At 37.9% G+C, this 15,204-nt stretch overlaps 1 protein-coding gene and 1 pseudogene across 1 annotated transcript; both read right to left on the bottom strand.

Moving 5' to 3' along the window:
* Window positions 1–4,179: 4,179 nt before the first annotated feature.
* LOC122644771 lies at window positions 4,180–9,829 on the bottom strand (annotated as a pseudogene).
* Window positions 9,830–14,482: 4,653 nt separating this feature from the next.
* On the bottom strand, window positions 14,483–15,001 carry LOC122644772 (uncharacterized mitochondrial protein AtMg00810-like). Its single transcript, XM_043838156.1, has one exon. It carries the CDS (start codon window positions 14,999–15,001, stop codon window positions 14,483–14,485), a length of 519 nt encoding a protein of 172 aa, XP_043694091.1.
* Between the last annotated feature and the right edge of the window lie 203 nt (window positions 15,002–15,204).

The raw sequence follows: 15,204 nt of genomic DNA on the forward strand, positions 1-15,204 counted from the left end.
ATCACGATGATGGCAACACTGACAAGGAGGGCCGACGGATGTGGGGGTAGCGACGTTGTCGTGGCAAGGGCATGCTGGCAAGAAAAGGGCCAACGGATGTGGTGTGGCGATGATGTCGCGAGAAGAGCACGCCGGCAAGAGGAATGCAAAAGGTCGCGGCAAGGACACACCTGTAAGAGGAGGGCCAGGCAGAGATGGTGCAACAATGGTGGGTTACAGCGGGGCAGCATTGGCAAGACAGGGACCTGTGGATTTGGTGGGGCGACGTGGATGTCGCGACAGATAGAGGTGGCGGCTACAGTGATGACGTCGGGAGAGAGAGGGGCCGGCGGACAACAGGTAGTAGTAGTAGTGACTGAAATGATAGCACAAGGAGGAGGCATGGTGGACAATAATTCAAGGGTGCATGGTGTGAGATCCATCTACCATACTATACGAGGAGGCGGAGTCTCCAGGAGAGGTGGTGGCGGTGAAAAAGGGACAATGCAAAAACCAAGAAAAATCTTCCTAGGGTTTTGTGCTCTGATACCAAGTTCAAGATTAGAGTTTGAAGAATGAATTGACTTGTCTCTAATGACAGAGGTCCACTTTATTTATAATGATTACAAGCCTAAGGGCTAAATAAATAAAACCCTAAACAAATACTAAACAAAAGAGAAAATATTCCAATCCTACGGTTCTCAACATTCTGCCAATCTTACAAGGTTTTTTGGCACAAAATACTCTAAACATCTAAGATTTGAAGAGAAATCTTTTTTTTTTTGGGTGCTCGAATTTAGCCCACTAGGGGTGACCCATAAGGGGTCCCCTAGGAACATTGGCTTGGACTGATGGTTGGGACCAATGATCATAGTGGTGTTTGAGGTATGCTGGTCTCGAGTTTGAGACCCCTCTTCCCATATTGCTTGTGGTAAGTCAGTTCTTTTCTAGAATAAGTGTTTTGTCCTATATGAACCTAGTGTGGGTTTATTGTCGTGGCCCCTTCAATCATCCTCTCTAGTTTCAATAAAATGATCATGAAAAATTCATGGACATGTCAATTGAGGTAGAAGTAGACACAAAGGTCCCCTTATTCAACTTTTATTGGACACATCAATTCAAAGGTCCCTTAAATAAACCTAAACAAAAGGTTCCTTCTCCCACACTTCAATTTTCAGCCTATACAAAGTTGGCCAAGTTGGCCAAGTGGCTATAGATAGAAAACCCTAATTATGAAACCTAATGCAAAGTTGATTTGAAATTGATTTATCTATCCAATAGATAGAATGCCACATCATCATGTCGTTTATTGACATTTGTATTTAGTCGGTAGAATGACTTGTGATAAAGAAATGATTATCCTTTTTCTTGATAGGACAAAATTTTAAAAAAGACAATTCCTAGTGATGGCAAAAATGCCTAAATATATTATTTTTATATTCCAAAAAAATAAAGAGGGTATGATCTTGCTAAGATAGTGACCTGGTCTATGATGTTATAATACTTTGTGGCCAATTTCATGCAATAAAAGACCTATATCCATCTTATTGGCATAATGCAACACAACTAAAATGAATAAAATAGCCCAAAGTTTAAGCTATATATATTGTCAAAAAATAATTAAAATTTTTACAAGACTAAGACACCACTTGCAAAAAATCCAAATGATCCATCCAGAATTTATGAAAATGAAATGGACAATTATTAGGTTTTGGGAAAGAATTAGATCTGATCCACAAAGGGGCGTGGTTTGAGGCTATCCGTTACAGAACTTGAATCACATAGCCCTGATAAAAGGACATCCACCTATCATTTCAAAAGCCTCTATCGAGCTTTGCTGCCACATTATCTAACCTTCTATTATTTGTCCAAGTAAAAGATCTATTCCTTGAGCTTGAATCCCAATCAGAAAGCAATAATCAACCATTGCTTGAAAGTCCACTGCCGATCCCAAATTAAATCTACTAGAGCCCCTGTTTCTCTTTGGACGCCAAAGTGGCATTAAATTCGCCAACAACCAACTAGGGGGAGGGCAAGAGGGAGGCAGAAGCAAGGTCCAAATACTGCTCATGCCTTTTGGCCCAAAAGCAACTAGCATGTATAAAAGATATCTGCAAATTCTGCCCCATCCAGTTAACTGAAACTGTGATGTGTTGATCAGACTCAGCGACGATCACAAGACGTTGCAACTGAAGCTTCCAAATTACCCACATGTTTGGAACCTTATCACCCCTTGAGTTGTGAATGACATCAATCATGTACCACCTTTTGTTGAAAAAAGATGGGAACTTGTGCACCACCTCTTTTGGTTCAGCCAAGCACACCACATCTAGTGAGTGCTCCTTCAAGATTAAACTCAAGGCCCTTCTACTAATAGCCTTCCCAACTCCTCTGATATTCCAGAAGAGAGACTTCATAAATCACTTGTGGGATTTAGAAGGTTTGTCAGACTTATTCGCCTAACCGCCAAACTTATTTTTTGAAACATGAGAAGAAGGATCTTTCGCCTCCTACTCCCTGATTCTTTCTGCCTCATCAACATCACCAATTTTAGAGGGGGCACTATGCACACGACTACCCCCCACTTTACCACCCCAAAAGATAACTCCTCTACCAACTCGGCTAGGGACTTGAGACCCTCTACCCCCACCACGTCTCTCACAGTTTCTAGTATCATAGAACCTCTTCTGTTGCTTAGATTGTAGCCTAGTTGCACCTGCCAAGCAGTCGTAGATCTCATCTAAAGGTCTTGGACAGACCAAAGACTCGTGAGGCGAGCCTAGACCAATATCAACATCCGTTGAAACGCTATCCACTTGCCCCTTCCTCCTCACTTGTTGAAACAACATCACTAGACTCACATGAAGAATCGCCATGGTCACTTTCCTCTGTCCCAGATGAAGACCCATTATTTTTATTGTGGTTCGATCTAGATTGGTCCCCTTCAAAACTAGCAGCCCCATGGACCGACACACCCAACTCTTGGGGCACAGCTTGACCCACCTCTTTAGTATCTGAGTTCAAATGGAGAGAATCTTTGGATGGAGGCCTTCCTGAGCCAGCTAGTAGATTGGCACACACGATTGCACCTTCTAATTGTAGCATTCCTTGAATAGAAGGAGATAAAGTGTTAGCAACAAGTACCCGATTTGAGAAAATAAGACTGAGATGTTGTTGACAGCCACGAACTCGTTGTTATTGATAGCCACGAACAAATCATGAACTAGCAATTGCGGTTGAGTCGCATCAATGAAGACACTCTCATTAAGGTGTGAAACACCCCTTGTATAAGTGCAACAGGGGTTCCTTGCATTTTACCTCCAAGATAAAACAACCACCGAACCTTGGTCTTATGCACAAGGACTTCGGTTATAAAGGAGAGCAAGGCTAGTTTCACTAGAAGATTTTGAAAAATTCATTTTTAATGCTGCCGAAAAAACAAAAACAGTAAGATTGTCTCCACTCAAAAAACCTTAGAGAAATGGGCAACACCCCCTCTATATATATTGGAGAGGAAGAGATACCACTAAGGGGTTTCTCCAAGAGACATACTCTAACATCATGCCTTTTCCCAAAATACTTGTTTGTTGACCATTCAAACAAGTAGTCCAATAGTCACACCTATTGGTCATTTAAGTGTCTATTGGTGCCTATTAGGAAATCGATATAATCCTCTAAATATTTTGAATCTTTAATATGAAAGACAAATAAAGAATCCAACATAGAGGAGCGTCCCTTGATTGTTCAATAGAATGAATCGGAACAAATTGCACATTGGAACAAACCTTGCGCATGCTAAGATTTTTCTTTTAACTCTTCTTTAATGTAGCGAGGTAGTCCCATCCTATTGATGGCATTGCCGAGGTGGGAGGGGCTGGCTCAGATTTTATTTTTTTTGGGTGGTTTTCGTAGTTTTTACCGTGGCTTCTTGTTAGGGGCTGTGTTTTTATTCTTGTACATTCTTCCTTTTTTTCTTTTCTAATAAAAATGATCCTTTTAGTGAAAAAAAGTATCAACTAGTGATAAAACCAACTTCGGCCACTAACATTCGGAAGATCATGGAGGAAATTAGTAATTAGAAATTTCTTTTGGCTTAAAAATAAATCATTCTTTTTTATTTCACATTATTACATTCTCATTGCACAAAGCTTTTAGCACATGTAACAACAACATCTTAGAGCTCCGTAGCTATAGTATGGAGGGTCTCTTTGATGGGTCTCAACTCTCAACCTAAGAGCTTAGATTGAAAACACATAACAAAGATCTTAGCAAATAGCTTGCACAGCTAACCTCTTGGGGGTGTTGAGGCTACAGCTATTTGATCCAAAATTTGCTTCCAATACATTGATCGAACAAGACTCCTTTCCAACACATGCCGTTTCCAACACAGATAGTGTGTTAGTAGCATCACAACTACCTTTCTTGAATGAACCACATTTGCCTTGGGGATCTCCGAAGCTGGCAAATTCAATTGCAGAAATAGTCTGCCCATCTTGGCATGATAATTCCAATGTGTTCCCCTCATATGCATTGCCGCATGCCTTTCCCACTGTGACTGTTTGGAAACTAACTTGAGTTGGGTTGCCACCCATTTCTTCGAACAAGATCAATGTGTTATCCTCATCATTCAGGAATGATCGTGGAACATGGTACCTAGTAGAACAAACCCAATAATATATAGTTTAGAGAAGAAACGTAAATAAGCTTACCACCCCTAATCCCCTACATGAAGTGAATTTGACAAATAAAAATTTCACTTACCATCTTTGTGAAGGATTACCACAATTAGAGAAGCATTTGTGATCATTGTAATTTCCACGATAATCACATGTATCAGAACAGGAATATCCTTTGGGGGCTTGAGCAATCATGGTAGGCCAAAATCTCCCAAGGCTATGTCCATTAATCCAGGCATGTCCTTTGCTCATACCCTGCATGTCTATCACCACAGGATTTTTACCCAATGGAGCCTTGAAGGTTGTCTGCCATCAAACACTTTCAAATTAACCATTTTTGTGTTGGATAACCAATGGAGAGAGAGAGAGAGAGAGAGAGAGAGAGAGAGAGAGAGAGAGAGAGAGGTTACCTTATACCAAGTTATGGGCCTATTGATGGGAAGTCCTTCTGATGTCCATTTATTTTTGCGTGACAAATTATCGTCATAAAATTGCATGTTCTCACCGTTTAATCCAATCTGCAACCAAAAGAGCAAGAAGTGGGATGTTAGATCATATGATTTTTAACCACTAGTAGGAAATACTTTTTTGATTAGTATTTAAAATTATCAACTGATGATACTACCTTATAGGACCACTCGTTTAATGATATATCCTTAGTAACATTATCACTTCCTATCAACTGAACTGGACCACCAACTATTCCACTTGGAACCAAGTCGAAAAATGAACCATAGTTCTAAACAAAACAAAAAAACAAGATGTTAATTAGTATTGTAAGCATGAAAAGTAAGTAGTTAATCCAAATAGTAACTGAGAAAAACAAATTAAGTACCGGTAGTCCAGCAGTGACGCTAAGTAAGGATATTAGATTAACCCCTTTTTTCAAATTAACTGGTTTCTCAAACACAAAACCACCTCCACTACGCCAATCAGATCCTGTTATTAATTCCACCAAATTAAAAAATTTAATTTCAAATATTACGTATTTAGATGAATGCTAAAAACCTATAGGTGGAAGATAGTGTATCCTCAAGTTTAAATTACCAATGCTCTTCTTATTAACATAAGCATGAAGGACATGGCCTGTTGTATTCACACGCAGAGTTGCATTTTTAGGGAAGGATGCATCGACGTCCACCCTAGAAGACCATGACAACAATATAAAACAGTGAGTTTTGTTAAATTAAGATGGTAAGCATGTTGGGTTCCATGTGAAAGGCAGAAAAAATAGTCCCACATTGGATATATATATGGGGAATGTGGGGGTTATAGGTATTTAGGCACCCTCTCCTTAACGACTAGCTTTTGAAGATGAGTTCTACCCAAGGCCCTAACAAATTAGAGACATCCTATGAAAATGAAGAAATTCAAGGAAGAGAAAACTATATATACCTAGTCATGTACCACAGGTAGTCACTAGCATCAATAGTTGTTGCCTTTTGTTCAAGAAGCTTGTTCACAGTAAAGGTGCCCTTTCCTTTTAGGGTATCTTTCAAAGGCTCTACCTTCCAAACCCAACTGAGTTCAACATTACTTGGTTTCTTTGTCTTCAAGGATATCTGGGTGCTGACCTGTAAGCATTGAAAATAAACTAATTATATGCTTTAATCTTTTGAGAAGATCAGTTCAAATATGCAACAATTTCAATTACTCCCTTTTTTACCTTAGCAGTGTTGTAGACTTCCTTGTTGCAATTAACAAGAATACTAACAGACCAAGCAGGCAAGAAGTACTTGCCATTGTTTGGCAAGTCAACAATCACATCTTCGTTATTGTTTACATTGGTCAAGAAGCAAATTGAATTTCCAGTAGAGTTGTTGATAAATGTAGACAACTGTAACAAAAAAATTTCATATCATCACCTCCATTTACTTTCAATTTTAATGATTTGCCAAAGGATACAAGAATTGGAAGGATATATTGCAACTAACCACCACATTGCTTTCAATGTCTTTGTGTGTCACTAATTGTTGGACAAGAATCCTCTCTGCCGATTTAATGACTTCATGGAGTCTCTTTAGATGTCCCCACTTAGGTTGATTCAAAAGCCCTGAAGAGTTGGATTTATTAATTACTAACCAAATTTGTACATATAATGACTGTGCAATTTGACATTTAATCTTAACATAAAATTAAAGATTACCATATTCATCAAGTGGTGCATCATAATCATAAGATGTAGTGATATATGGGCCACCTGATGTACGACCAAAATTGGTTCCTCCATGGTACTGAAACCAAGTCATGAAAATATCAGTGTCTTCTCCTACTTATATTTTGTTTCTAAGGAATTTTTCTCTGTGGTTTCAAGAGTGAAAACTAACCATGTAGTAGTTTTGAAGGACACCACCACTTTGGAAGAAACGGGCAACAGCAAAGGCCACATCTTCAGCAGCTCTCTGGTGGAATGGGAGGCCCCAACCAATGAACCTGAATGAATGTTCATTTAGCTTCAGACTATATGCAGGGAAGAAATATGAGAAGGTTTGATTCCAAGGAAGTGAAGGGAAGTGAAATCCAAGGGATTTGATTGCAGAGTAAAGTATAATGTAATAGCTATATTTGGAATGATTTGAAGTTATTTAGACAATCATGTTAAGTTGTTATTACAAAAGTTTCTATTTTAGTTTTGATTTAATTTCACTTCACTTCCCTTTAATTTTCCAAGGTTTTCTTTCTTCTTTCAGCCTAAAATTGTTTGGAATGAAATATACTCACCACCCAGTCCAATTCTCAGTCCACATTTTGGGACTCTTTGGGTTATTTGGCTTGAAATTCCAGTCACAATAAAATCCATTGCATGTGTTAATCTGAAAGATCAATGAACAATCAGCCATGATCAGAAGAAAAAAAATAAGAACTAAAGAAGTTTATATACTATGATCAGAAGCAAGAACTGAAAAATATATATATAAATAGATAGATTTATATGTTCGTAAAAATAGTTTCTAATATATATATACCATTGGTTGTGGTGCATTTCCTTGTTGACACATGAGCCATGGGATGCCAGTATTTTGGGATTCAGCCATTTTTGCACACCATTGGATGTATCTTTGCCCTTCTTCTCCATAGGGGCCCATTATATTGCCATATTCATTCTCAATCTGTTGTGCAACAAAGAAATATCATAATAAGTTGACTGGTTTAGGATTATGTGCTTCAGTCATGGGGTCTCAGGTTCAAATCCCATCGAATGAAGCATTACACGAGGTGGGGGGAGGCTTCATGTAATTGGGGTTTACCCTAAGGCTTGAACCATAAAGCCAAGCTGGTTGTTGGGTTTCCTCATTAGCAAAAACAAAAAAAAAAAATAGTAGTAGTAGTATAGACAGACCTGTGTAAGGATTATGGGTCCTCCCTGAGGGGCAAGGAGCTTCTCCTTTTTAATCATATCAACTATTAAAGTAGTGAAGTTTTGCATCTCATCCTGTAATTATGAAGGGGGAAAAAAAAGGTTGTTTTAATACCATCAACTCCACATAGAAAAACAGTGATAGTGATTTAAGGAAACAAAAAAAATAAATGCAAATCTGAACCTTGAACACTTGATTATCACTCCGGAACTTGACTCCTGGTAGATTGTGCAACCACACAGGGAATCCTCTGACAAGAAAAATGGCATCTAATTATTATACTTGAAAGGCTAAACAATGTAAGGGTAAAGGTTAAAGGTTAAATTTCTTAGTTGTGTTGTTTAGCATAGGAGGATGGGTAGCCCGGATTGAGCCACCAGCTCCTTGGATTTGTTATATATCAAATTTTGTTGGGTTATTTGAATTTTATATGAAATTCATCATTTTTTCTGCTTCTCATTTTTTCCTTGTCGCTTTTTGGAGGCCTTGGCTTTTGGTGATTCTTTAATTTAGTAATCTCTCCACTCATGGGTTCTAATGTTTGGATGAGACTCTTGGAATAATAGAAAGGATAAAGTTTTCTTCCACCCATCTTAGGGTTCACAAATCCCTCCTAGGGTTTTAGTATGTTCCGAAATACCTGTTCCCATCCTCTCGTGCCCCTCAGTGAATGGGATTTTCTTATCGACACCTATCAAGGTGTCAAATAATTTGTCACTTTATTTTTTTTTACCTTTTTAGTACACACAGTTTTTCAATGAGGATAAATATTGTCATTTCACATGTGTACTCAAAATATGTGACCTCTAATAATAACAACTATATGTCACTTTCAAATAATTTTAAAAAATCCTTTTATACCCTTTCCTTAAAGAATTTTTGGGAATAAGGTAAGAAACAATTAAAAGGTGTCAAGTTCTATAGGCACCTATAAGCTATAAAATGTCATCCAAACATTCACTTACAAATACATATATGTAATAATTACCCGTAGTTCCATTCAGCGCATGCATAAGGACCGATGCGTAAAATTGCGTAGAGGCCTACTTCCTGGACTGTCTTCAAAAATCTGACGAGATCTAGGTTCCCTTTGAAATTGTACTGTGCGGAAACAATTAATTAAGAAGAAGACAGAAAAGAAGAAAATGGTTAGCATTTTTAATAGAAGAAGATATACTGATTAGCTCCGAAAACAGCCTCTCTGCAAAAGCATGGGTAAGGCTCCATACATTATTTAAGATATACTGATTAATTATAGTTTAGAATGAGTGATGAAAACCTCGCGACGATGGGGCTCATGGGCATTCCAAAACACGTAAGTCTCGATGGTATCAAGTCCACCTTCCTTGGCCTTCTGAATTAGATCTGGCCACATCTGAACCATTGAAAGAGATGGATTTGTAATTTGCTTCTTTTGGCGAAAAGTATGATTTGAAAAACAAATTAAGGGAAGTAGTTTCCTGTCCATGCCACCATTATCGTGTCTATCTCTCTCTTCCTCAAAACAAGAGGTAAAGGTGTTTATTCATATAGGGAGGAGAGAGATAAACTTATGGGAGTGCTGGTGTAGGCCACATTATCGGACAGAGTTTTTTTTCCCACAAATTAATAAAAAGAAAACAACCCCATCAATCAATCACTTTACCTCCACCGTGCTGCGTGGATAATGGATTGACCCAGAAAGCAGAATTCTTGGCTCTCCATTGATCAAAAGCTGACCCTTGTCATAAGAAACTTCAGTTGCCCGTGAAGGTGAAAGGCTGAAGAGGGTTAAACCTAAAACAAGTAGCATATCTCTCCAACACGAACCCATTATTATTCTTTAAAAAGCTTTCGATATGCTTTGCATTCTAAGAATCATAATTTATAGGACTAACTCAAACTAGAAATATCTAAGTTTAGACAAAGATGAAATCCAATCCAACGGGTTTCTAGCTATAAATTATAACTTCATTATCCAAGTTTCTAAAGTTAGACAAAGATGACATCGATCCAACCAACTAGTTCTAATAGCTCAAAAACATTCATTTCTCTTGTGAATATGGGAGGAACCATAAGAACCGTTCATTGTATGGTCGACCAATATGTATCATACAATACCACTTGTATCTAATGAACACCTGGCTTGGCCAAATTTTGGATTTAACGTAATTCAATCGGATATTAGCACCTGTAACATGGCCAACATATAGTAATCCTACCACTTGGTGTACTTACAAAATCTAGGTGAATGTTATTTCCCAAGATATGGAATTCAAAACTTTCATCCGTGCATGCATATAGAAAATTCCATGTGTGAGTAAAATTTGAAACACATGCAGCGATTAACATAAATTGTCATCAAACGAGGCCAATTGAAAAGATACATTGGTTCTCAAGTCCAACCGGTCAAAACCAAGGAAATATTATACTATCCATAACGTTGGTTCATGAATATAAAAATAATGAAATATACCAACAACAAAGTTTCCGGTTCAAGTAATCTAAAAGAGGAACATCAACACTAGCTACACCTTGCTATAATACTTGAACCTCATATGGGTTATACCTTGATAAAGTTAGACCCAAAAACCTCCCACAGCTTGTGTTAGCACACACATTCTTCTATAAAACTTTTCTCTTCACACACATACCATTAACAGATAAAAAAGATTAAAACCGGTACCCCATTTTAACTTAACCAATGCAACCCTTCAAATAGTTGCAATAGACTGTTCCAACTAGTGTGTGAAGTGTTGAAGCCATTCACGACAATAGTAAACATAAGGTTATCTATGGGTTTTTCACTATGAACCGTTCCAAATACTACATTGAACCGATGGCTGCACATGATGAGAAGGCTCCTTCATCAAAATTTTTTGAAGAAAAAAAAGACGACCTTCAATCATATATAAAAAATAAAAAAAAAACATGCACCAAATCATTATGGCTATTCAGTCATCTTCTCGAGATAAGATGCACCAGATTATACCAAATGCCAACTACAACTGTCCTCTTACAGATTGTTGTTGGTTCATCTCGATCTTCCGTAGGGACTCTATTAATTATGTGTGCAAACAGAGATCCAAGTTCAAGGCTGGAGGAGAAGAAAAGAATAGAAGAAAGCAGAGGTAATCAAATACCACAAAAAAATGGTCCACTGTCATGAACTTGGCTGTGATGCAGAAAAGCCTTAGGTTTGAAAAATTGAATGATCTCCATCGATTTCCAGACTAAATTGTTTCTTCTGCTTCCCAGAGTCTTACTCCGATACCTCTCCTTTTATACTCTACAGTGGGTACTATTTTCCCTTCTCATGGAAAAACTTCTGACCCAGGGAAGACTTCTTTCTTAAGTGATAAGAAAAATGGTTATGCAAAGTAGATATAATAAGGGTAATTTACACATACCACCCCTGAGGTTTGGCGAAAGGATAATTTTACCCCCCAGTTTTGAAAAATTCTACGTACCCCCCCCCCCCCCGAGATTTGCAAACAATAACAAATAAGCCCATTCCATCAATTCATGACTAACAGTGTTAAAAATAAGAGGTGAACTGACAAAATTACCCTTGCAAAAAAAAAAAAAAAAACCTGCAACTCATCTTCCCCAAATCAAGTTGCAGGTTTCAAAAGCCTTTCAACCCTTAAGGAATTTAGGGTTTCAAATTGGGAAAAAATCCCAAATCAAAACTCTTTTGCACACCCACAAAAATCTTTGTCTGTAAAAGAAGATCAGAAGACTCGTCGGTTTTTTTCGATAGGTAGAGAAGACTCATCGATGTTGGTAGCATTCCGAGCTCAGAACTGTCTCTGTTGGTCCACTAGTGCGATCCACGAAGTTCGTCCATTCGCTAATTCTAATCACCATAGGTTCCATTGAATCTAAGGTTTTTTCCCTCTTTAAATCTATGGTTTTGATTTTAGTACTTCTATTTGATAATCGATTTCCAGATGAGCTTTTATCTATTCTGTAAATCTAAAGTTCTGATCTGTTTTTGTTGTTGTTGGTGGATTTATGTTCCCCCTGTATCTCTTGAATTAATAGTTTGTGTGAATTGGATTTCTCCTCATGGAAAAAATGGAACTGAAAAGAAAACTCAAATTATATCGATCTTTGTTTTGTGAATGATTTCTAAGCATTTATAGCATCTGGTTTAAGTTTATCATAGCGTTATCGATATCCAACAACACATGGAGGCAGGTATTCCCCTAGTTACACTGAAAGTATTAAACCCTACTTGTAGATAAGAAGAGGAAGATGAAGATAAAGATGAAGAACTAACAACAAATGAAGCTGTAGAAATGGTATTGTAGGGGACATCTCCATTAGTTATACAGAAGCAGAAGAGTGGATTAAGTGGGTAGGGCTTTACTTTGCTAGTTTTGTTTTTGGTATAATTTTATTCAATCTTGTGTCAAAAGGGGAAGACGAGTTGCAGGTGCGCAAAAGGGTTTTGATTTGGGATTTTTTCCCAATATGAAACCCTTAATTCCTTAAGGGTTGAAAGGGTTTTGAAACCTGCAACTCATCTTCCCCAAATCGTTTGGGGAAGATGAGTTGCAAGGTTTTTTTTTTTTTTTTTTTTTTTGTATCTTTTTTGCAAGGGTAATTTTGTCAGTTCACCTCTTATTTTTAACACTGTTAGTCATGAACTAACGGAATGGGCTTATTTGTTATTGTTTGCAAACCTCAGGGGGTACGGAGAATTTTTGAAAACTGGGGGGTAAAATTATCCTATTGTCAAACCTCAGGGGTGGTATGTGTTAATTACCCATACAATAAAGGCATACTCAGAAGTTTCCACCTCCCTGTCATTCCACTTCCTAGCCATATTTTGCCCCTCGATCTTCTACATACATCAACGTGACTCCAATCTACTCTCAAGAAAGGCCGGGATGGTTATAGTTGCAATGTCCATCCATATATATGAGTTTTTTTTTTTTTGGTAAACCATATATATGAGTTGAAAGTAACAACTAATATGAGATAAAACCAAAGAATACCATGTCAACCATTGCATTCAAGAACCATTTTTTCAATGGTTAAAATTAATACATAAAATTGTCACTTCAAAATCACTAAAAGGAGTGAAGTGACAGATGATGCAATCAAACATTCTTTTCCAGCAAAGTTAGAAACCATTGGAAAACAAGAGTGATAAAGGGGTAGAAAATATATGTTCACTAGGTCTCATACTCAATTTCAAATACTGATAAATCATTTTAGACCTTAAGATTGTTAAAAACAAGTACCTGGTTTGAGAAAATAAGACTGAGATGTTGTTGACAGCCACGAACCCATCACGAACTAGCAATTGTGGTTGAGTCACATCAATGAAGACACTCTCCTTAAGGTCTGAAACGCCCCCTCTATAAGTGCAACCGGGGTTCCTTGTGTTTTACCTCCAAGATAAAACAACCACCGAACCTTGGTCTTATGCACAAAGACTTTGGTTATAAAGGAGAGAAAAGCTAGGCTCACTAGAAGATTTTGAAAAACTCATTTTTAGTGCTACCGAAAAAACAGAATCAATGAGATTGTCTCCACTAAAAAAACCTTAGAGAAATGGGCAACACCCCCTTTCTATATATACGATAGGAAGAGATACCACTAAGGGGTATTTCCACGAGATATACTCTAACATCATGCCTTTTCCCAAAATATTTTTTTGTTGACCATTCAAACAAGTAGTCCAATAGTCACACCTATTGGTCATTTAAGTGTCTATTGGTGCCTATTAGGAAATCGACATAATCCTCTAAATATTTCGAATCTTTATTATTAAAGATGTTAAATATGGCAATGCCAAAATATGAAGCTATATTGGCTTGACTTTATTGAATGTCTATGGCTGAATATATTTACAAGTTACAGGAATCAATTAGAATAAATTATTCCCTAATCTACTGCTATGATTGAGATTGTACACATATACATGATAAATATAGATACAAAGAGATAAGGATGGGAGGTGACATGCGTGGGCTTGATAAACATGCGCTAATACTCCCCCTCAAGTAGGAGCGTGAAGATTTCGAACGCCCAACTTGGATGAAAGAAACTGGAACTGATCTTGTCCAAGCGCCTTGGTAAATAAATTTGCAAGTTGAAGACCAGTGGCAATTTTGGTAGGTTTGATCAATCCGGTTTGAGTTTTCTCCTGAACAAGGTGACAATCGATTTCAATTTCTTATTTTGAATTCCACCTTTCGTTCATTCTCCTAGAAAGACAAAGTCATTCAATATTAGAGTAACAAGCTTGGTTCATTTTTCGCATTTTAGCTAAAAGCTTGAAGAAAATAGACAGCCCTTTAGAGATAGAAGCGGCACCGGACTAGTTCTACTTAAGCCATTCCATATCCGGCGGATTTAGCCAATGATTCAAAGGTGGATCACTCATCCGCGGATGCCTAGATTTCTACACTAAAGACTTTCCACTCAATTTGTTCTTTTTTCGAATGCGTTAAGCTCGCCTCTATGTTTGGTTCATTCGTGAAAAATGAGATTGGCGGCAATATGGAGGGCCGCCTGGCTATCGCAGTGCAAAGGAATAGGAAGAGAGCATTCAAGACCAATGTCGTGGTACAGAGACATAAGCCATGTGAGCTCACAAGTAGCATTAGCCATAGCACGGTATTCTGCTTCAGCTGAAGAACGTGATATGGTATGTTGTTTCTTAGTCTTCCAAGAGACTAAGCTTGATCCAAGCAAAACACAATATCCAGTAGTGGAACGATGTGTCATGGGGCAACTTGCCCAATCAAAATCGTAGTAAGCCCATGGGTGGAGATCAGAGTCTACCGAAAAAAACAAGCCCTGTCCTGGTGTAGTCTTCAAGTATCGAAGTAATCGATGGGCAGCATCAAGATGGGGTTGCCGTGGTTGGTGCATAAATTGACTTAGAATATTAACGGCCTGAACAATATCAGGGCGAGTAACAGTAAGACATATCAAACGGCCAACCAGGCGACGATAGGAAGAGGGATCCGACAAAACATTACCCATGTCATTGGTGAGTGATGAGCACATTTATGTGTGAAATCTTAGGGCATAAAGCATATATTTTACCACATTGGACAGAGTTACTCGATGCTTTCTTGGGCTTTTCAGATTTTAGGTGAATTCTTGTAAAAATGGAGGAGATGATGCTAAAGAAATGATTTTAAGCTATTTAGAGGTGTTAATGGCATGGATGTGTAGCCCATCGA

This window comes from Telopea speciosissima, chromosome 11 (genome assembly GCF_018873765.1).
Source record: "Telopea speciosissima isolate NSW1024214 ecotype Mountain lineage chromosome 11, Tspe_v1, whole genome shotgun sequence".
Lineage (NCBI taxonomy): Eukaryota > Viridiplantae > Streptophyta > Magnoliopsida > Proteales > Proteaceae > Telopea > Telopea speciosissima.